The following is a 24,367-nucleotide window of genomic DNA, read 5'->3' as shown; positions in this document are numbered from 1 at the left end:
CTATCACTTTTCCACCCCAAGCAACCAAACAATCTACCATTTTGGAATTTAAGGAAGTAAAATATGCCTCTTTTCAAGAATTTTCTCATTCCACCTTTATTCCAGAAACAACGCATAAAGAATAATAGTCCGGCAGGCTTCCTCTTCTTCTCCTATGATTTCTCTTTGTGTGGTGGGTTTCACTTTTACTTTTCCCAACTTTCCCACAGTCCCACCAAATATGTGGGGTTTAAAATGCTTGGGGTGAGTTGGCCGCCCCGCTATCCTTTTCCACCCCAAGCAACCAAACAATCTACCATTTTGGAATTTAAGGGAAAAGCATTTTGGGATTTAAGGGGAAAGTAAAATATATGCACGATTTTCAAGATTTTTTTCACCCCACCTTTATTCCAGCTAAGCAACAAAAAATTGTGGCTGCTGGGATTCGAGCCCAGGTCTCTACGGCCACAACGTAGAATTCTCACCACTAAACTACAGCCACATGGTTGTTTAGTGAGTATCCTGATATATAATAATTGGTTAGTATTAATCTCGAAGAAGTGTTTTTTTCAGTAACAAAGATACTTTATACATAGGAAAATTGGGGATGGGATGAGAAATTACATATGCCGCCAGCAAGGATTGAACCCACAACATCTCTATTAAGAGGTGAGGTTCTCAACCACTCCACTAACCCTCCATTGGCATCTTGAAGAACTGTTCCTCCATGGACGACCCTTGCTCGCCATTCTAGATAGATGCCACGTGCCCTAGTCTTGGTACCATAGGCAGGTCATCAGAGTGCAAGGGTACAGGTGGACGGAGAGAATCTGGACTCCATGTCGACGACATTTTCATGTTTACGTAAGAGTTTCATTCGCAGTAGAGTGGTAAACATTTAAGGTGACAACCACACTTTTCCATCATACCATTGGGCATTGTTCTATCTATTGGGAGCAGTTAGCATGTATTATATTAAAATATAAGTAAAAGAAAAAAATGCGAAGAATTACATTCTCATGTATGTCTTCTCAGCTGAATCATTGGGAACAATCTCCACCAGGGAGGCTGAAACCTCAAAGTCCCCATTGAATCAAGTGAATCTCACGCACAGCGAAACGAAACCCAGTAAAGAAATCATCACCATAACTAATTCCACTAAAATGGTGGAAGGATGTGCAGCTAAAAATTTTCGTCTCAGAGAGTGGATTGAAAAAAAAAAAAAAAAAAAAAAAAACACCAGAAAGCCAACTTAATGAGCACCTTTTTAAAAGTGCCTTTTTTCAATTTTTCCTGATTGTCGTAAGATGAAGGATCCCCTCTTACCCAAAAAAGGGATGAAGATCCCCTAAATTGAACGGTAATAACTCATGTATATGCATTCTTTCCAAGTTTTCAATTGGGAGCATCACAAAATATGAAAGAAGTCTAACGTGAGATTACCCTCTCAGTTCCATTTCTCTGACCATAAACAAAATTTCATTTTATTACATTATTATGCAACAATTTTCTTTGACTAATTTTCAAAACACAAGGAGATAATTAGTTAAGTACTTGATTAAACTGATATATACCAATACATCTAACAACAGTCTATGATAGAAGAAAATTTAAAAATTGAAATATTGTGAATGTATCCTGAAAAAATTTATAGAAATTAATCGGTCTATGCTCCTAACTGGTGGACTGTTCTTCAACTCAACGCCCCCAATCCATCTTCATCCAGGATGTTCTTGCCCCGGTCAGCTTTGCTTCCAGACTCGTGACATCTCTTACTCGTGACATCTCTTCAATGTGTACTCCCTTGGTCTCCGGCAGCAAAAGTAGATGAAGCCAGTCATAACAGAGACCCAAGCAGCAAAGAATAAGAAGAGCTAGTATTTGAAGTGGCACAGCATGCATTGTCAGAAACACGTGCTATGATGAAGGTGAAATTGATACTCTGTGCTGCTGACCTGATCTCCAATGCGAATATCTCACTTGGCACCAACCATCCAAAGGCAGCAACCACCCACTCTCAAAAAAAAAAGAGAAAAGGAAAAAACACCATGCAAACCCAAATACATAAATGCAGAGGAACAACACAACAATAATGGCATTACTCTTGGATAGAAGATCTGTTTGGTCACTCAGCACCGAATTTCATCCCTATCAGAAATGCACAATCTGCATACAAAGACCATTTAAGGCTGATTAACATTAGGTATAATCAATAATTTACAAAGAAATCTCAAGATTGAGATCAAGCGTTACTGGCAGATGGAACATTAGGATTTTGCCCGCTAGGAAAAGCTTTCCTCCACTAGGAGAGGTTTATTAGTCTGCTTAGAAGATTTATACATAGTGGGGTGGGGACTACTATATATACCACCAAGATGAGATGAACCCTAACCTCTTCACACAGAGACTGCCAACTGAAACCCTTTGATGGTATTCTGGTCCAGTTTTTGCTTTGAGTGATGGTTTCGGTTTTAATTAATTTAATCTCAAATAAACTGGGTTTCTTTTCCCCAAAAGGGTGGGATGGAAGTTAGTTTGACTTAGTTTGACATTTCAAAGCCATGATGAAACTGAAACGGAACCAACAATAGTTCCCTTCCATAATGGCTACCCATAGACCCATTCTTCAATCTGGATCACCTCCCAGTCAGGAAAGCATTGCTCCCTTGACATTTCTCCACCACACACTCATGTAAAACCCACTAGGGATCCCATTTCTGAATATTTAATCAGTATTCAGACGTGAGAATCACACTTATTTGGTAAATAAACATATAAGCAATATATACTCCCCCAACCAAAAGGTGATTAAACTCCAAAACTCTATAGGTATCATAACCTAACTATGACCCTGATAGAATAAACACCACGAAATAGCAAATAAAAAAGAAAGAAAGCAAAACTACACAGAGATTTAATGTGGTTCACACGCCAATGCGATATGCTACGTCCACGAGCGAAGTTACTATGTAGAAGAAGAACAGAAGGAGATTTCACAACCAATCGCCAAGAACAACGTTATCAAAACTCACCCAAAGCCCTAATAAAAAAAATCTCAACTCTCTTAATAATGTGGTGGGCCCTAGCTTTGTTTCCACTACAGATATCCAAAAACAGGTCATTTGGGTTGCCCGCCAAAATATGTCGATGCGAGTCCATCTTCAAAATCGGGCACAAGAATTTGGGTCACAACATAGCAAACCAAATTGCTATCTTTCAATCTAATTAGTTTAATTGGACTGGGTCCTCCTGAGGACAAACTTTCAGAACCTAAAAGCCAAAAGTAGAGGAGACTTCAAGAGATTAGAAGTAAGAAAGAGACTAGGGAGTTCTTTCCAGATCTTGGTGGGTTAAAGATCGTATTAAGAAATTTCTTGAGTTCAAAATGACTCAATCATATCTATTTTGATCCAAATAATCTTCGATATGGAACACAAGTGACGACGACTCTAAAAACCAATATACAGGACAAATATTCTGTGGACCAGGATGTTATCACTTGATTTAACTCTTCCAATGCAGGTTTGATTACAAAACTTCCTTTTAGAAGGGTAACAGGTCCCCCTTACAGAAAAACCTTGTTCCCTATATAATAAGAGGGTAATACCCCTACCACATGCCTCCACTCAATGAAGGGTTTTGGAAAGGGTCATAACGTAAACAGCCTTTTTTACATTGCTTTCTTGGAGAGGCTGTTTTTAGACTCAAACCTGTGACCACTTACTCATAACGGAACAACTTTAACATAACCCCATGACCAGTCCCGGAAAATTAGCTCTAAAAAATTAATAGATTCAATCTAAATTACCGTTGGGATTTTTTTTTGGGGTGGTGGAGGCGTAGAGAGATTAACAAAATGACTGATTTGACTTCATTCTGGATCAGTCTTAAACCTTAACTGACCGTTCTGATTGGAGAAGGGGAGAGGAGGACGAGAGGGAAAGAAGTTTTTTCTTTGTTTATCTGGGGGTGGGGGTGGTCTGGGTTTTGCAATGAAAAGCATGGACATTGTTCTCGTCAGATTTTCATCTTAATTCCAATGGAATGCTACACTCAGTGAGACAGTAACCCAAATGAAAAAGTAAAATGCGCCATTGTTCTCAAAGAATAACAAAGAAGGAACATGATGTGTCTCAGATCTGATCACCTAATAATAAATGGGTGTTTGTAAAAGGGTGGATATGATATTAACAAAAGCTTAAGGTATTAGATACTCCGCCTCCCCCTTTTCCCGTTCACAACAACAATAAGGTACTGAGCAGAGAGCAGGGATCAATTCCTGCATCACCGGCGCAGGGTTTGGGGATAGATATTGTTGATGTGCAAAAGAAGAGATACAATCAACATCAATAAAGGTAAAAACTAAAATACAAGATATCTGTATAAATTTAAAGAAAGGGCAGGCAGGAAGGGAGATGCAATGTTGACCTTCATATAGAAATAGAAAGACTCCTCTGGGTTCCAAGGTTATGTGGTTTTATCTCCCAAGAAGCAACCAGTTGTTCCTCCTCAGGATTGATGAAAGGTAAGGAGATCTCCCGCATCATCAGGTCACCACAAAATGGGCATTCACTGGCTACGGCATCATCCAACTGTGATCGTATCTATACATCAATCAGATGAGAAGTCAGTTTAGTTTAAGTTCAAATAAGCTCTTTAACTAGTTCTGCTTTCAAAGTCAAATGTACCAACTACATATATTAGCTGGATCATGTTTCAGTATTGCAAATGAGCCACACCAGAAACAAACCTTATCTGCATGGATCATACTACCGATGGGTTCCCCGTTAACACCACCATTTGGATGATTAGTAGATTCACCACCCAACAAACTGAGCTGTTTCTGTAAATCCAATACGAATTCCGCCTGCAAGAATTAACAATCAAATAGTTAAGTCAACCAAAGTCACCATCTTGAGAAAATCATTCTTTTCTAACCATTGAATGATGCTATAAATATCTTCACTTTATCCACTTAATCACCCATAAAACATTAGGTTTGTCAAACAGAAACAGACCCATTCACAAGCCTCAAACCAAGACTTTGAAACAGGGTACTGGGAGAAGCCTACCAGTCAGAATACCTGCACTCAAACTATTTAGTTCAAGCAGGCATCTTATCTGGCCCCCCAATCTGTCATTTGTCTGACCACCACCAGAGCAGTCACTATGAGTGGATTGCGGCCATGAGCAGCCAAATGTAATGACTAAAACTAATACATATGTTGGTTTAGGAGGTATTCCATTTCTGAAAAAATAACTACAACTCGACTATGGTTAATAATTTCTCCTTTCTCCTTTTCTGCACTCAGTCTTGTTTCAGTATTTATGAACATGTCTACTGAGTTGGACTTTCCAGATGCACCCAGTGCTACAGTGCTTGGCTGATTAAAATGTGCTCAAGGGGGTTTTTAATATTGAATACCAGTTCTTCTTGAAGGAATGCCTTCCAATTCTCAATTTCTTTTTTCCACATTTTACTTTTTCATATATCTACTTCAATGGTAATCAATACAAATTTCATTGAGATTCTTGTTTTCCAGGTTAAAACAACTTGTAAGGAAAAATTCAGCACAGAAAAATGAAAATATTTGCTAAGAAAATTCTTTTTACAATATTTTCAATTATATTTCATATTAGTCCCTATCCCTAGAGTTTCAAAGTTTTATTTCCTCTTTTTCCTCTTCCTCTGTTCCTTACACTTGGCAGGAAGCATTTATCTCATTCAAATTGGAAGGAAGCAATGGATGAGGAAATGTGAGTTCTGGACAAAAAGGGAACTAGGGTCTTTTCCTCTAGGAAAGTGGACTATTGGGTGCAAATGGGTGTTTGTTATCAAGCACAAAGCAAATGTGACTATGGAGAGGTACAAGGTAAGGTTGGCGGCTAAGGACTTTACTCAAACATATGGGGACTACCAAGAGATGTTGCCCAGTTGCCAAGATGAACATAGTTCGGTTTGTCCTTTAGTGCTCAGAATAAAGGGTGGAACCTGCAGTAGTTAAATGTGAGAAATGCTTTTCCTACGTGGAGAACTTTAAGAGGAGGTGTATATGGTGTGCCACCTGGATATTCTACTACTAAGACTCGTGGAAAAGTGCGTAAGTTGAAGAGGGCATTATATGGGTTGAAGCAATCTCTGAAAGCATAGTTTGGGAAGTTGCCTAATGGCTATAAGCAAAGTAATCCAGACCATACCTTATTCATTAAAAGAGATGGTTCCCACGCTATTGTACTCCTAGTGTATGTGGATGATATCATTATCACATGCAACACTGAGGATGAAGTTTCAGCTTTGAAGACCTTTATGGGAACTGAATTTGAGATTAACAATATGGGAAAACTCAAATATTTCCTAGGGTTGTTCTATAATTCATCTATTAAATCCTTGCGAATAGGCTCAAGCTAGCGCTTCCCTCCCTTGGGAGTTTGAATCAATCATTTTTTATCTTGGGTCGTAGCATTGCAGATAACATTCTCCTTTGTGTGGAGATTGCCCACGGCTTTGATCGTTCCGCTCACTCCCCGGTTGCACTCCTTAAGGTTGATCTTCATAAAGCCTTTGACTCTATTGGTTGGGATTTCATTAGAGATGTCCTCTATTCCATGGATTTCCCTCCCTCCATCATCCATCATTGCCAACGGTTCCCCGGCGTGATTCATCCCTTCCCGTGTTGGCATTCGCCAAGGTTGCCCCCTTTCTCCTTAACTGTTCTCCTTAGCCTTAGAGGTCCTTTCCCGCATCCTTCAATCTAAGACTGATCACCTCCTCATCTCCCCCATTCCCAAGTGCAAATCCCTAAACCTCACCCATCTTGCTTTTGCTGATGATCTTATGATTTTTCTCTAAAGCGGATCACCTGTCCATCTCCTCCATCCTCTCAGCTCTCTCACAGTTTGAATCCCTCTCTGGGCTTCGGGTCAATCTCGACAAGTCCACCATCTTTCTCTCTGGTGTCCTGATCAGCTTTGAGCTTCTCTCCTCCAGCTCTCGGGATTCAAGCCCGGATCCTTTCCTGTGGTTTATCTTGGTCTCCCGCTCATTTTGAGTAGGCTCACTTGTCACCACTGCTTCCCTATGCTTGACAACATCCGTAAGAAGCTTCTACTCTGGAAGGGTAAGCTTCTATCTTTTTCCGGGAGAGTGGTACTCATCCGTTCTATGCTTCAATCCTCCTATCTCTATTGGTGCAGAATTATCTCGATTCCCAAATTTACCATCCATACTATGGAGTCCTTATTTTGTGCCTTCCTTTAGAAAGGGCAGGAAGCCTTGCGCTTCATCCACCTGGTCAGTTGGTCATCCATCTGCCGCCCTACCTCTGAAGGTGGCTCAAGAATCTACCGGATCACTAATGTCAACATAGCTTGCCTCCTCAAACTTATTTGGAAAATTGTTGCAAAGCATGATTCTATTTGTGTTAGGTGGGTATATTCTTTCCATATCCGGTCTAATTCCCTTTGAACTGTTCCTATGCCCTCCAACCCTTATTGGGTATGGAGGAAAATTTTCTTGATGCGCCCCCGCACCATCTCTGTTATCTTTACTTCCATCTCCTCTGGCTCCACCACCTCCTTTTGGCTTGATTCGTGGCACCCGTTGGGCATTCTCTATAACCTCTTTGGTCCCCGCACTGCCTATGGCCCCGTATCCCCAAAACCACCCCCTTGTCTAACTTCATCTCAAATGGGTCTTGGATCCCTACCCCTCTCCCCATTCTCATATAGATTTGGAAATCTCTTCCCCCCCTTTCTAACTCCACTTGAGACCTCACTGTTTGGCTCCCTTCCCCCTCCAAAACCTTCTCCACCTCATCTGCCTGAAACCTCATCAAATCCCATAACCCTAAGCCCCCTGGCCCCCATTGGTTTGGTTCAAAGGCTACATACCCTGTCACTCCCTTACTCTTTGAAGAGCCGTGAGGGCCCTCCCCACCCAATCCTTCCTTGTTGACCACCACATCCCTGCTAACCCCAATTGCATCCTATGTTGGAAAGGTTTGGAGAACCTTAAGCACCTTTTCTTTTCTTGCCCCTTCTCCAGATCTATCTGGGGAAAAGCCCTAGCTTCCATTTGGCCCCATTTGAGGCGATCCTATGGGTTTTTTCGAGATTGGTCTTGGATTTTGAGAAACTTTTTAGGTTCTTTCATTTGCGATCGGATTGGTAAGCTAGTGTATTGTGCCTTGATCCATCACTTATAGTGGGAGCACAATCTTCGGAGATGGACATCCAAATCCCGCTCTGTAGACAAGATTTGGAATGCCATATATTTTAATGTTTCTTCTAGACTATTACCTATATTCCCCATCCCCTTGTTGATGATACCCCAAGGAGCAGACTTATTGTTGTCTCCTGGGGTCTTAATTCTCCTTTTCGGCCTTCTGCTTAAAGGCTTTGTTCTCTTGTTTCCTTTCGTTTAATATATTTTTCATTCATCCAAAAAAAAAAAAAAACTTTATTGAGCCTAACCTACACTTTAAGGCAAAATAAGAATAACTGGTTGACAAGACGAGATATTAAAAGTTGGTAGGGAAGTTGATCTATCTATCCCATACCAGACCAGACATCACATTTGAAGTCAATTTTGTAAGGCAGTTTGGCATGATATCAATGCTCCAAATTAGGAGAGTTGTAAGGCAGATTTAGTGGTAGTAGATTTACTTCCCATATTGAGAGTTTCCATACTAGGAGTAGATTTGTTAGGATCTTTTGTTGAGATATTTTCGAATCTTTTATTTTTCTCTAGTAATATTCCCACAGCGGGAGATTTGATTTGTTATATTTTTGGAAGGTTACTAGTATAAATAAAGCTTTTGTTGTGTCCTTCAAACACATTGGGATTTCACAATTCTTTCAACAATCATACTATGAAATTATGGGAGAGAATAATTGAAGCCCATTTTGAGAAACCACTATTACAGAAAACCAACAAGGTTTTATGCCATGAAGATATACCATGGAAACTATTTACCTTGCTAGGAGACCTATGAAAAAGTATAGAGAGCAAGAGAAAGATCTTCATATGGTTTTTATTGACTTAGAAAAAGCCTATTATAGTCCCTAGCAAGTTAATTTGACAAAGTACTAGAGAAGAGAAACATTTCAACTAAATATGTAAACATAATTAAGGATATCCATGATGGTTTAGTGACGAGTGTAAGAATGCTGGGGGGCAAAGGGGTGAATTCCCAATTACAATTGGGTTACATCAAGAACCAGCTTTTAGCTCATATTTATTTACACTTAAAATGGATGTTTAACCAAAGGCATTCAAAATAAGGTTGGGGACTTGCAAATGATACTATTTTGGTACATGAGACCTAAGTAGGGAGTGCTTCCAAGTTAGAGCTACGATGAAAAACTTTGAAATCAACATATTTTAAACCATGTAGAACGAAGACGAAATATGTATTATGTAACTTTGATTGTGATGGGAGAGCTGGTGGAATTTGATGAGGAGATTCCACAAAGTGATTATGTTAGGTACCTTGGCTTGATCATAGACAAGAAGGTGGTATAGAAGATGATATTTCCTAGAGAATTAAAATAGGGTGGCTGAAGTGGAGAAGTGCATTCGGGAATTTTTGTGATTTACGTATCCCCTTAAAGCTCAAAGGAAAAATTCTATAAGGTTGTCGTTTTACCAGCTATGATGTATGACATAGACTGTTGAACTGTCTAGAAGTATCATATAATAAACTCAGTCTAGCATAAATAAGGATGCTAAGATGGATGAGTGGCAAAACTAGGAAGTATCATATTAGCGCTGGTTTGGGGTAGCTCCGATAAATGATAAGTTATGAGACAGTCGTTTGAGGAACACGCCATGTTAAATGCAGGCCTTAAATACTACAAGGGAATAATTAGTCCAGATTGAAGGAACTAAAAGAGCTAGGGGTAGTGAGAAAGGATATGCATGGCTTAGGTCTTGTATGTATATGTATGAGCTGATTGAAAGGTAAGGATCTATGTATAGGATTCTATTTAGTTGGGATAACGCTTGTGGTTGCTATCATTGTAAAGAAATGGATAGCGGCTGGCAGACCTAAAAGAAACTTAGTAGAAGTGGTGAGATAGGATATGCATGGTTTAAACCTTGAGTCTAATATGGCCTTTTAAATAGAGCTAATTGTTCTTTCTGGTAAGAAATAGAGCTAATTAGAAGGCAAGGATTCATGTACCCGAGACCATTAAGTTGGGATAAAGCTTGTTGTTGCTACTGTAAAGAAAGCAACAATGCCGCCTTCACCTTAAATCAAGGTCATTACCATAGAAGTATATGGATCAATTTTTATAACACCCCCCCCCCCCCCCACCCCCCGCAAGAAAGAGAAGATTTCCTAGATTATTCATTCAATGGGGGCTTTCTAGCAGACAATACCACAAGAAATAAGCAAAAGCTGGTCTGAAGCAAGGTCCAAGACATTCAAAATTTTTATTCACTGAGAGTTGGCAGGAGTGTTATTGATTGAGAAAATCTTCGGGAAAAGAATCTTTTACTCTGTTTCCTCAACTATGGAGACAATACAAGCACTTGTGCATGTTCAGGAAGAATTCCAGCAAAACATTCTGCTAAATAACATACACACCACATTTCTTTAATGCATGTGACATGAGAGCTTCTGCATGATAACACATGTATTAGTATAAAGACATGAATCCTGCTGTTATGGTGCATTTTTCTCAATAGATGGAAGCTAAAGAAGTAGAAAAAGTTATCTATTTCAATGACAGGTGTGAAACTAAAGAACTGATACTAAACAAGAGAAAGGGACATAAAGTAGGTGTGACTCGTGAAGTCTCATAAATGCTTTATCAATTTCTTGGCAAGCACAAAATTCCAGAACACATGTATGAATTTGCATCATTGGGGAAACAAATATGCTAAACACGAAACTGGACCATCAACCTGTGCATAGACTGCTTAAACTTACATGAGCTTCATTGCTACAGCCAGTCACATGTGCAATCAGACAATCTGCATGAAAAGCATGTCCACATGGAAAGACATAAAAAGGGGCCATCAGTCCTACAGAAGTATAGCCCCTTGCCACCTGACGTGTTCCCCCAGTCGTAAGAATTTTCCTTTTACAAACCTGATAACAAGTCCAGGCAAGAAATCAAATCCAAGGAGTCAACATGTCAAAAATGTAACAGGATCAACTCATGGTGACAGAAGACATTTATGAGAGTTAACCTAAAAGCACATTTCTTCTGTTAATGAACATGAACATAAGACACTTTCAAAATGTGCAAACTTCAAAGCAGCTATGTCATATGTGGAACAGTACCACAAAAGCAAACCAAAATAAAGGGATTTGGTTTGCTTAAGATTCCGGACACCAAATGCACATACAACATAACATGAAAGCAACTGCCAACCATGTAAATATAGAATCATGAAGATCAATACCCCACACTCCTCATCACGATCAATGACAGCGTATCTTTGAGCAAGCGCATTAATATCATTTCTAATATTGTCAGCACCGTGTGTTGCATCATTCATTTCCTGTTTCAGCTGTTCAATTTGCTTATTGTAATCCTCCAATGACGAGCAAATTGCTTCCTACAAAATATTTTGGAATTCAACTTATAATGGCAACTCAAGGAATTCAGAGGGCAGCTCTTATGAGTCAAGTAAATAGGTCGAGATTTCATTGGTTGTAGAAACTGATTAATATTATTACCCAAAAAAAATAAACTGAATAATAAATACAACTTATTTAAGAGAGACTGGAATATATACAATTTCAAAATAGATAGAAGTTGTGAAGGTAGAACAAGAGGTATCATCACAGCAACAACAAATATAACACGACAGAATGGGATATGCATAAATTGAATATGTAAATGAATGGACTGGATTAAAGTAAGAAATCCTTGTAGCAGGACTTACATGCTTATGTACTCATCAGTCTGTTGGTTTATACCCCATTATGCATTGGCTAAATAACTTATAGACCAGTGTTTACTTGTAATTGTATTTTTTCTAGATTATAAATATATGCTACTGCTCTCAGCTAGGGTAGTCTGCCAAACAGTGAACCCCTTCTCTCTACAGTCCTCTTCACTTTTTTTTTCTTTCTTTTATCTCCTGAATTGCGGCTGTGGTTTATCCGTTTCTTATTTAATGGTATCCACGCAGATTTATCAGTAACTACCTTCTTGCTACCTGTTATGACTTACGAGAGCATCTTCTTAGGTTTATGTCTTGTGGTGTATAGGTACCTATTACTGCCCTTTTCAAGAAAACCTACTTGGTAATGTATGAGCTTTTGTATGTAATGGTTTCTATCCATATTTTTTCCATAGGCTTTGAGAAGTTTCAAAAGAAATCCTAACAACAGTTATTTGCTTTATCGACATCATTCTAGGGAAATTAACAGACTAGCAACTTGAATATGAACCATTCTGTCAACCACTGCCCTTATATCTGTCTTTGTAAGTCACATATTGTTGCAAACCAGATCTGAGAAATCAAGATTAAGGTATACCTTGAAATCATCAATTAGAGCAAAGTCTGGAAAGAATGGTAGAATATCCTCTATTTTCAAAAGACCATCAGTTTCTTTGAGAAACGCTATTGCCTTTCGTATGTTCTCCCTTTTAGCTCCTTTCTCCTGTTCAATTACATGCTTTGCAACCATAAGCCAAAGCTTCTTCCTCAAGTCTTCGTCATCTTCAACCTTGTCAGCTTCTGCCATGGCAAGCTCTGTGTCCACCTAATGCAAAGATTAGGAACATGAATCTTACAAATGAATGCAAGCCATATGGGTATTTACCAAACATGTAGCTAACTAACCGTGTTACTGAAAAAAAGAAGGGAGACATCAAGGTTATGTGTGCAAACCCAAAAGGTTTTACTGAAGAATACACTTTGAACATGAAGTTTGTGCATAAAGAAAAATAAAAACCACTGTTAGAGAACAAACATATACAATAATTGGAAGCACCACTACTGGGTGAAGGAAAATAATTAAAAAATAATATTCTCCAAAGAAGCACAGTAAGTGAAGATATGGCTTACAACTGCAACCATATTCAATTACCTTTTTTTTTTTAAAATAATAAGTTGCAGAAAGTGTGGCTAACGTTAAATTTTTGGGAAAATTACCGTTACCCCTTGAACTATTGGAAAATTACCACTTCAGCCCTTGCACTTTCTCATATTGATAATAGAACCCTATAGTTTGCATAGGTTTACCGTAACCCCTCACCGTTAACAACGGTTTGTTAGCTGACATCGCAAATGAGATTTTTTTGTAATACACTAATACCCAAATTAACCCTGTATGTTAAAACCTCTATTGAAATAATCCCTTTTTCCCTTACCCTTTAACCTTTCTCTCCTTCCGCCTCCTAGGATGTTGGCCCCACCACCTCTTGTCTACATCATCTGCTGGTCCTGCCTCCATGTGCACATGACTTCCCTCTCAGCAAAGACAAAGGTCTGGGTCGCCTCCTTTTAAGCTGCTCACAGCCTTTCCTTCCTTCGGAGTAGGTTGGCTGAGAAGGAAAGATTTTGATTAATGGGTGTTTGAAGAAAGCATGAAGTGAGGTTGGAAAACCCTCCCACAAAACCCTAACACCATCCTTGCGGAAAACCCTTATTTCTTTGGATTCTGGTCTGTTTCACCTGTGTCACCGACTCACCATACGTTTTTTTTTCTTTTGAGATTTCTGTAAATCAGCCAACATTGTTTCTTTAAAGCTGTTACTTTCATTTCTATGGTGAATAGCATAGAAGCCACCCTAGTTGTCGAAGTGCTTGAACTTAGAGCTTGTCATAAAATCTGGAGATGATGTGGTCCTACAGTTTCAACATGAAAAACAAAAGGAGGGTACAGAAGTCGGCACCAGAATTCAAAACTAGAACTAACTAGATAGTTCGCCCCAGCTCCGGCAAGCAAACCTGCAGGTTCCTCTTTATAATGAAGTGATGTGAGCCCAGATTCAGGGTTAGGGTTTTGATGAAATCTCCCAAAAACTAAGGGCTGCCCAGAATCTTCCAGCAAGGAAAACTAATTTTAATGAATGTGGGTGGGATTAAGCACTTGAAACCCTGCTGTAATGTTAATATCAGATCTTGATTTAACAGTTAGGGTGTAGAAATTAGGGGCTTAGGGTTTCAGTTAGGTTAGGAAGGGGCTGTTGCTGATATTTTGTAATTTCAGATTTAATCCTAATGGTTTTATGTTTAATTGGAGGTTTCCTACTTGAAGTGGGATTCTTGGGAAGTCAACTAGGATTAGGATTGGGATGGGGAAGTAGAGTAAGTGTAGGAGATGCTAATCCTAAGTGGGCATGGAGTGTGGTTGAGGGTTTGGGTTGGTCCATTCTGGCTGAGGGAGGGTCACTAGGGTTGGAGGGTATAATGCTCCTAAAGTTTGGGAAAGATCTAACGGTTAGATTGCCGTAGATCTGACCTTGAATTTCAAGTCTAGGAAAACGTCCGAAAATTGCAGAAAATTTCCAGAAAATTAAAAAAGGGGTGACAAGGGCATTAGAATCATGGTATTAGGGTTTGGGCAGGTGGCTAAGGGTAGGAAAGGGGCTGTGGTTGTGTATACTTGGACTTGAAGGTAGGCTGCTGTTAAGATTGGAATGCTGCTGGAATTTGAAGATTGATTGCTGAAACTGAAAAAGAATGGCTGAACTTGAAGAAAGGTTCCGATCTTTGAAGAACTTAATTTAAAACCCCGCTCTACAAACTCAATTAACTTGTCATTCAATAGTCAGACTTAAGGAATTACAAAGAAACAATAAGCTATTATAGGCTACTAAAAGGCCTTGACACTAAGTGGGATTCCTCAACAAATTAGGATCCCACCACATAATCTGGACTCTTGAAATAGAATCTAAAATCCAAAGAAACATTCTGAAAATAAAAGATTAATCAACTTAAAACTCTATCCAAAAGAAGTTCACTTGAGAAAAAACTCCTTAGGACACTTAAGCCCTAACTACAAGTAAAGACAAATTCAAATTGTGAGAACCCTCCTAAAAATAAGAACGCTTGTAAAAGATAGGAACGCCTTTGTTAAAGAGTCTTATCTTATCCACAACTTAACCAACTCAAACACAACTCAAATTAAGAAGTAAATCCCAAGTAGAATTCCAGTAATGATTTGAAATTAATTCCAGCAATAAAACAGCGTCAAAAATACCCAAAATACCCCTGGAACAGGGTTTGGCCAGCTTGATTGGGTGGGCCTTGGGGCCCATTTTAGGGTTAGGCCAGGGGGGGTCTCTATGTTCACATCACAAAGTCTCCTTGAGTTGATGAGGAAAAGATCCACAGCTTGAGAGCATTTATCATCTTGGAGCATAGGAATGCAACGGGTTTAGTAAGTTGCTTAAGCCTGGGGGAAGGTAGATTTGGGAGTGTTATGCAGGTATCATCAATCCTGGTGTTGATGAAGAATGGATGGTCTTCTTTGGGCTGTATGTGTGCAAAGTGCAATAAAATGGATGGTCTTCTTTTATCTATCCATAATCCTCCGGTTTTTACAAATATAACTGGTTCTACAGCTTGAATTCATAATTGATTACAGATTCTACCTCACAGCATCAACTCACCAACCCCGAATCCCAAACACCCAAATGACTCAAATGGAGCCAAAGCATAACAATTAAAATTTCAAAAACTAAATAGGAGCCGAAAGATCTGCCTTTTCAACACCACCACAACCCTTTCCGCTGGAACACCACTGCTGGGAAACTGCCTGGTGGAAATGAAGGACATTTTAATTTCTTTTTTCCCCTCCAAAATCAAGTCCCCTGTTCTTGTCATTCAAGTTTCTTCTTCCTTCCAAAGCTTCTGTTATCTACAAGAAACCTGGGATTTTTTTAATCACTGTTTGAGATCTGTTTTCTGCATGAAATCAAATTAATCTCTGACTTGAAGTTTTATGAATCTGATCTTGTTCCTGTTTTACTTATATTCAAATCCCATTATTAGAAGCTTTATTATTCTCTGAGTTATAACATCCAGCCCCCCTGTTGTGTTGTCAAGTCTCAGCAATAGATATTGAGAGTCCCGGTAGAATATATTAGAATCTGCTAAAACTTGATCCCCATCCTATGACTGAAACTTTGAATCAATTTCTTAAAAGTTCGATACCTCTAGCAATCTTTCCAAATATTTGCACAATCCAATTCCCAAGGTTTTGAACAATTCCAGTCCAACTGTTGATTGAGTTCTACTAGGAGTTCAATTCTATTAGAGACTTAGAGTTCTGATTCATGTAATTTTATAGTTGTTACCCAAGTAAGGGTATTTATGTAATAGTGCTCTTTCCACCTTATTATAAATAGAGGGCATAAGATCACACTGATCAATTCAAGCCATTCTACCCAATCGACTTTCTCAACACCATCAACCCACAAAATCTTTGTTAAACTATTGCATGATAAAAACCAATAGGGCAGTTAAACTAGAAAGAAGAATTCAGATACATTGGAGATGGGTGAAGGGGGAATTTATTCACTTATCTCTTAAAACAAGTGAGTTGTTATCTTCAGGTTTTTTTTAATGGGTAATTTTGTAAATTCGAATATTAGTAATTAGAATAGAATGAAGGTATAGTAGACTTTGTACATCAACACCTAACAGACACTTAAACACCGTTAATCATGAGAAGAGTAAGAGTAGTTTAGAAGTGCAGGGTTCGCTAAGTAATAGTGGAATAGTTCAGGGGGTAACAGTAATTTTCACTACATATTTCAATTGCGTACTGTTCACTTGCCCCTCAATACCACATAAAATTCCAGTTCTGTTCAAAGCCATACTGTGAGCAAGGAGGCCATAGCACCTACAAGATTGAACCAATCATGCAGCAAAATGCTGTTTGTATCCTTTAGTTTGTGCTGATGCCTAGTCTACCTCTGGTTGTTAGTTGGTAATCTGTCAGTATTCCTGCCCATATTTATCTGTCAAGGAACCCGTTTAATTTGTTTATCTTCTAAACTGCCTTTCCTCATTAAGATGTGGAATCTTGTTGATTGTGTGGCCCATAGTGGTCCAATTTGAGGGGTTCAGCTCTCAGGATTGCATCAGTCATGCATAGCTACTGTAACAAGTATAGCTATGAGTAGAGCATATAGGAGAAAAAGAACCCACACAGCCAACACCACTAGGTTGGGATTAAGGCGATGTAAGCAACCGGACAACCCCCCCCCCCCCCCAAAAAAAAAAAAAAAAAAAAAAAAAAAAGAAACCCCCAGAGCATAGAGGAAAGAAGATACAGCAGCCCAAAACTATTTGGCCCTATAGGAATGCTGAACCATATGGGAAGCAATTTCATCAAATTACCACCCCCTTCTGAATCCCTTTTGATCTGGTTAGATTCAACTTAGTAGTCCAAATCCACCTTTACTCTGTTATTTGAGTCCTTGTTTAGAGTCTCAGTCCAAGTAGGAGAGTCAAGATGGAATCCTATTTCAAATTAGATTCCTTCTTAAGTTAGAAGCTCATTTAATTCTGCAATTCTTATTTATTTAGGAGTCTTGCAACATAATCCTTCTTCAATGAAGTTTCTTAGTTGAATTTAAGTGCGAGTCCTATTTCAAATAGAACTCTTTGTTGAGTCCTACTAGGAAATCCTTCATGTAACGGATATAAAGAGAGCCATCCATATGTAAACAAGCGAAGTTGATGAATAATAAAATTTGAAAGTTAAAGGATATTGAGCAGAGTTGTAGGTCCTTCCCTAGGAGAGAAAGCCTGCAATTGATGTGATTGCTTCCAAGATTCTGCAGAATGCAAGTTCTTCAAGCCCCCTTTTTCATCTACAAGAAGTACAAACCCTAACCCTCCCCAACCTCCCCCTTACTTATTCTTCCACTCACAGCCCTCTCCCTCAACCCGAAGCCCAAATCCTGCACTACAGCCCCTCCCCTCCCAACTACGAGCTTCCAACCCTATTCCCCTAGTTCCCTTGGATTCCCCAGTCCCCTCTCTTCTAATTCTTCTTCCTCTTCCTTTTTTCCCTTGTGGCAGCATAAGAATCTGCAGTTTTCTAAAACCCAGAATTTTCCCTAAGTCCTAACTCTAGGTCTCCCTAAACCCTTACTCAAATTGTATCCCCTTTTCGAACCATATTCCTTTTCCCCTTCCCAACCTTCGACCCCTATCTCAGCCCTTTTTCTCTTGAAACCCTAGAAACTCTAATCTTAGTTTCCAATCATACCTTACAGACCCCTTATCCCAACCCCATTCCACTTTAGGATCAACATCCCCTCCCACTATCCTACCGTCGATGACTCTAACCCCAGCCTTCCTTTTAGAAACCCTAAATTTGAGAAAACCCTAATTGTTTAAACCCTAGAATTCTGGAATTAAGTTTGAATATTATAATAACTGCATTCAGACTTAGTTTTACTAAAACCCTAACCCTAACCCTAAACCTAAACCTATTGGAGCCCTATTCTTCTCCCCCCATCAACTCTAAATCACCGTAGACCCCTAGAAACGCTATCCCCAGGGTATATTGAGCCCTAATTAGCTGCTGTCTAGCTGTAAATGCCCTAAGAAGATATAGTTGCAGAGGGTTTAACTACCTAATTTACTGCTGATTTCAACCCAAGTGATCCTGAAGACTGGCCCTCAATTTGGGGGTTACATCATAAGACTTAGATGAGTTGCACATAATTTGAGTTTCCTAAGCATAAATCCAAATTCCGAAGACGATGTGCAGAAATTATATACATGATCACCAAAAATTTTAATTAATTAAAAGATACCCAAGTTAAAAATAACAGATGATATATAGGAATTTCTCTGAGCATCAACATTGAACTGAAAAACTAAAGCCATTACCAAGAGCTGGTCCTGCCAATGTGGGATTCCTAGGAAGGGTGAAATTTGATCAACTTTAATACAACTCTCAACCAGGCAATGTTCCAATATAAATAAATATACTCAAACTAAATATTAGCTGTGATGAATTTTGAAGTGATTTGGAAAAAAGAAAAAAATACAAACAGGTGATTCAAAAAGATATTCATACCTTTAAAGCAAGAGCAACAGCCTCTTCATGCATGGACATCATGCTATATATATGCACACAGGCACGCATTCGCTTTTCCTTGAGGCAAAGGCGCAGTGCATATTTGGGATCGTAGAAGAACTCAGGCCCATTTGGATGTCCTTTGCCAAACTTGCATTGTAGGAAACGCAGAAGGGCACTATCATCCTCCTAATTAGAATCTCACACAAAGATTAACATGACTTCTATACAGACTAACAATGATGAGCATGAACAAACTGAAAAAAAGGGTGGTAGGAAGACAACTAATAATAATAACTCGCAACATGGGATGTTATAACTAAATACAATGTCAGCCTCTCTTTTTCCCCCCAAACATATCATGAAACATGTCTACAAGGGGTGGGGAGAAGGGAAGATCGAAGCATCAGTACAATCGCAGCAGCGGATATTTCAAAGTATTGACAGTACTGCAAGATTGGAATCCATGAGGAAAGGTGATGGCCGCAAGCATAGTTGTCACGATGTCTAGCCGAGCCAAGGCATTGGAGGGGGTCTGATGCAACACAACTAAGACACCTTCCTAGGCAAACTAGGCCACACTAGTTGCCAAACAGAAATTGGATGCCAAAGCACTCATGCAGGCGAAGCATTAACAACTAAGGCAACAAGCTGGGAAGATAGAGAAATCACCCCTCAAAACCAAAAAGGTGCAATGGGAATGAAGCTAATGACAATTGATCGTTTGAGCATCTCAAGAACATGTGCTGGCGTAGGGCAACATTAATTGGATTTGGAATTTTATTCAATTAGATTATTGGAATATGTTTATGGTCGGGGAAGAAAATGTCTTTTTCAATGAAGTTAGAACCAATGTAATTTTAATGTTGCCGTGTCAAAATAAACAAGAGTATTTTATTAGATTGTTGTGACCAGCCAATGTGTGAATAATTGTTAACAAGTCTTACCCAAAAAAATGATCATTATAATGAGTATAGCAGCCAAATAGTATTTGAGAAGAGTAAACAAATAATATACAATTGTTAAAATGAACACCACAAAATTAAGATTTGAAACATAAAGAAAATGAGGACACATAGAGATTAACATGGTTCGTAAATCAATGCGGTGTGCTACATCCGCGGGCAAAGAGGAAGAGCTTTTCACTATGTAGAAAAAGCAAACAATGGAGATCTCACAACCAATTGCCAAGAACGGTGTTATAAGAACTCTCACCCAAAAGCCTAAAATCCCCAAATCTCTCAATGACCTCATAGGCAAATATATATATATATATACTCCAATTGGGTAAATGGGTTAATCCATTGGATCCGGTGGGTACCGTACCATGTGGACATAGTGCAACAATCAATAAAGGTCACAAACCACCTATGGCAAAAAATAAACACAGTTCGAGAAAGACCCCACACATCAGAATGAACAACAACAGAAGGAACACCACTAAGATTATTAGAGACTGGGTAAACGTGTCTATGTTGCTTGGCTAAAATGCAAGCATCACAATGAAAGTCATTAAATTACAACATTTAACTGGTAAAGGAATATGGACTATACGACGATGCCACTGTAACAAAGTAAAAAGAGCAGGAGAAGTGGAACTAAAGGCCATAGAAAAAGCTAATGGAGACCCCTCTAGAAAATGGAGTCCCCCTTACTGTCTACCCCTACCAATCACACACCTCAATAGAAAACTTAGGAACATGCAAAATTGAAGACAGTTAGGGAAGGCAAACAAATAATGGATCTCTTTCTAAAGATAGGAGAAAGAGATCCATCAGCTGTGCGAACAACCTGAGTCAAGGGAACAGAAGAATAAGTATGAACCAAAGAGGATGAACCAATCATATGGTCAATTGCCCTGAAGTCAAATATGCAGGAGGGATAAGTCAAATTGACAATGTGACAACTGTAGAAATGCCTAGACTTCTTATATAGATGAGAAGTAGAATATCCAAATTGACTACAGGACCAAGACATGCAGAACCTCATCTTGGTTTGGGCCTTCACATATGGAGGATTGATCGCAAATGGTGTGGGACTAACCAATTTTGGCATTCGTAGGAAAGGAAGAAGAGCTACTAGTGTTAGCAATGAAAATGCAGGCTATGCATAAAGGCATATAAATTGCATGGAGATAGGGTCGTTGGATGTCTCCATCAGATTAGACTCAAAATTGGCAATCGATATAATCAATGGGAAAGTTCAAAGGCCTTGGAAGGTTTGAGCTATAAAAGGAAAAATTCAGCATTTGGCAGCTCCTCTTCAGGATAAGGAGTTTCGGCATGGATGGAGGGAACAAAACCAAATGACAGATTAAGTGGCAAATACACAGCTGGAGATGGCCAGTTTGGAGCAGGGACCTCTGGAGTTTCCTAGAGAAGCTAACTCAGATTGATGGAAAGCCTCATATTTATTATAGATCATGATTGGGTTTTTATTCTTGTAAGGAATCCTTGTTAGGAGGGAATGCCCTCTTTGGTTGGAATTTTCTTCCCCTACATGGAGTTCTAGGGGATTGTGTCTTCTACAACTTTTCTGATTCTAATACAAAGCGTAATACCCCCCCCCCTCAAACACACACCTCAGAAGAAAAAAATCAACCTGCTTTGCATACAACGAGAGCAATAAATTGTGGACGCCAGGATCTTCATTAAGTAGACGATGGACACAGAATTCCAAATATTTGATAACTTCATGTGTTTCATTCCTGCATGCCATGTAGCAAGAAATAATAAACAAACAAACAAATAAATAAATTATAGATGATCTCTTATAAAAGAAAAAAAGAAAGAAAAAAAATACTGATTGATATAAATACAAAAAAGCATAAACAGTTAACATTGTTGAGTTTATCATTAGAAATTCAGGCTGAGGTGTAAAAAGCAATTTTTGGAACAGTGACTGTGCAGGTGGAAGCTAAGATATTTAGTAATTAAAAAGGTAGCAAACTCTGAATATCAAGGTGAAGCAATTAATATACCTAATGGATGAATTATACTCACAAAAACATCTATTGAACTAAAAAGCTGAAATAAATGAAATTGCCATGGTGCATTCAATTATCCTGAGCAGTTGATCCCCAAAACGATATACTTTTATAGTATTTCATTTCGATGTCAATTTCCTACCCGACCAGCCTGACAAGCCCGAAGTCTGCCTGGCTACTGATTAGGTTATAATCAACTGCATCCAATAATTAGGCATCAGGGAATGACCATGGACCTGTCCCAGTTAATGAAGTAAAGAACATCTTTTCCCTTTCCTTTAGGATTCACAATTCAGTTTCTATCAGGTTTCACATCCCAACCACGCCACACCCTCCCAGCAATTCATCCATTAACTACCATGGGCACTGACACATTATGACTGTTGGTAAGCAGCCAACGCTACCACGTTTTAATTGGGTTTCTCTCTCTGAGTATGTTTATCTGTGGTGTAATGTGTCTCCTCCAAGTATCCTATCATTTTTCCTAGAAAAGAGGCATTAACAAAACAGCCACGAAAGCTCTGTTGGATCTAGGCCAAGGCTAAGGCCCATGATTTTGTCTAAATCCTGTCTCTTGTTCCAGGATCTAAAAGAATTTGTTTCCATTGTAGGCATGGAGCAGCGTATTTATCAGAATGTTGCTATTGAATTGGCAATCTTCGAAGGTTCAGATGAATGTTGTAAGAGAGAGAACCTAATAACCAAATTTCATTTTTGTTTTATCTTTCTTTTTCCCTATTTAAGGGTTTTCTCATATAAGTTTTGCATGAATGCATTTTTTCTGTCTCTTCTCATTGCCCTCAAAAATAAATGCACATAAGTAAATTAAGAAAATAGTACAGGTTATCCTGAACCCAGCTAATTGTAATCGGTTTTGGTTGCAGGTAGACCCTACAACCTGTTAATTATTTAGGCAGACTTAGGTGAGTTCAGTATCCCATGACTCAGTGCCCTACCATACTCTCTTCCCACTTTTCCCCCCAAGGTGGTGGGAGCAAAGAACCTGTCAAAGTGTTGCATTTTTCAACTCATTTGACTCAAGATTTCAGTTTGCAAAACAAATGACAACCTGTTGAATCAAGGTGCAGATGACTAATTTATTTGATCAATCTCTTAAATCTATTCAACTTTTATTCTTCCACATGATTTGAAAAATAGGTGGAACAACATATTTCCACATCTTAATCAGAAACACGGTACCAGATCTCGCTCTCGAGGGCAATCTTGCCTTTGAGAAAAAGTGAGATCTTGCTCAAGATCTGCTATTTTTCCCTGGCCAACTCAAGCAAACTTGGGGGCTCATCTGGGGGGTACTTAAGGGTCAGGTTGGGCTCAAGAGGTATTTAACCTATTTTAGGCCTTCTAACACACCGGTGGCCTTAGGTTTGTGAGAGAACAACCCTAAGTATGAGTTCTTACTCGACCTTAAGTTTGAAACCGAAATGCTGCAAGAATGAACATGCAAGGTTAGAAAATATGAAATATAGAACCATTAGGACATATAAATGAAAAGAAAATGGTGAGATACATCAAGTCAATAACTTAAATAGCAATCGAATTCCATCCATATAAGTACAATAGAGCATCACATTCCCGATTCTCAGAATACAATAATACAACCATTATAAGTTTAATACAAATCATAAGTTCATAACAAAAGTGTTGAGTATGACCCATGCTTCACACTTTGTTGCCGACTACCTTCCCTCCAATGCAACGGGGGTCCCACTTCCAGTGAGCGGGCAAGGTCCGGGGGAGACACCCCAATTAAGGTTGCAAGGGGTAGCACCCCTAGGTTTGCAGAGGACTTATATGTTATATCACTTAGAGCCTTGGGATTTCCTTTTGCAGATTGGGTTTGGGGCCCATTAATAGCTATTATGACTTAGGGAAGTCACAACGAGAGGAGGCAAAAAATGGACTTGGGAAGACGCTGGCAAGTTGGGTGGCTATCTCTACCTATGTCGCTCGAAATGTGGGATTTTAAACTGGTGGGTGGACCGAGATCTTGGCCAAGTTATGGTATTTTAGGAGGTCTCGCCACAATCTCATCTCGAGACCTCACAAAAGCAAGATCTCACTAGATCTTGTACATGACCACAAACTCATGCCTAGTGCAAGTAAAGGATATCCTAGTAACTTGACATTAAGCTCATTTGATGAGGGTTAACAAGATGAACCTAGGGGTGGCAATTCATGGACTGAACCAAACCAACTCGATTTGAGGCCAATTGGACGAGGGTAAGGTCATGGGATTAAAAACCTTTGGGTTTCATTCTCCTGCGGTCCAACTCATTAGTGGTTTGTTAGCGGAACCGAATGGACTGAACCACTCGCTGAATCGAATCATTATAAAACCTCACCCCTTATACTTGATTTAATTGCC

The 24,367-nt window shown here is 39.1% G+C and overlaps 1 protein-coding gene and 1 non-coding gene across 10 annotated transcripts in view; both read right to left on the bottom strand.

The window, feature by feature from the left end:
* Positions 1-409: 409 nt before the first annotated feature.
* On the bottom strand, positions 410-481 carry TRNAH-GUG (transfer RNA histidin (anticodon GUG)). Its single transcript has one exon. It is a non-coding gene; the product is annotated as a tRNA-His (tRNA).
* An 843-nt stretch (positions 482-1,324) lies between these two features.
* Positions 1,325-24,367, bottom strand: part of LOC149025689 (vacuolar sorting protein 18-like) — a 79,321-nt gene continuing 56,278 nt past the window's right edge. For 6 of the 9 annotated variants that reach the window (XM_089145882.1, XM_089145887.1, XM_089145879.1 and 3 more), the window contains 3 exons: positions 4,730-4,846; positions 4,408-4,583; positions 1,328-2,145 (listed from right to left, as the gene is read on the bottom strand). In XM_089145882.1, the coding sequence (XP_089002008.1) occupies positions 4,410-4,583; positions 4,730-4,846 (291 nt within the window). In that variant the 3' untranslated portion in view covers positions 1,328-2,145; positions 4,408-4,409. The other 3 variants (XM_089145888.1, XM_089145881.1, XM_089145880.1) reach the window with 3 other exon arrangements.

This window comes from Hakea prostrata, chromosome 2, assembly GCF_041222555.1.
Source record: "Hakea prostrata isolate BN-2017 chromosome 2, UWA_Hpros_2, whole genome shotgun sequence".
NCBI lineage: Eukaryota > Viridiplantae > Streptophyta > Magnoliopsida > Proteales > Proteaceae > Hakea > Hakea prostrata.
Note: the sequence above shows the minus strand (reverse complement) of the source record. Positions and strands in the feature narration are given on the sequence as shown.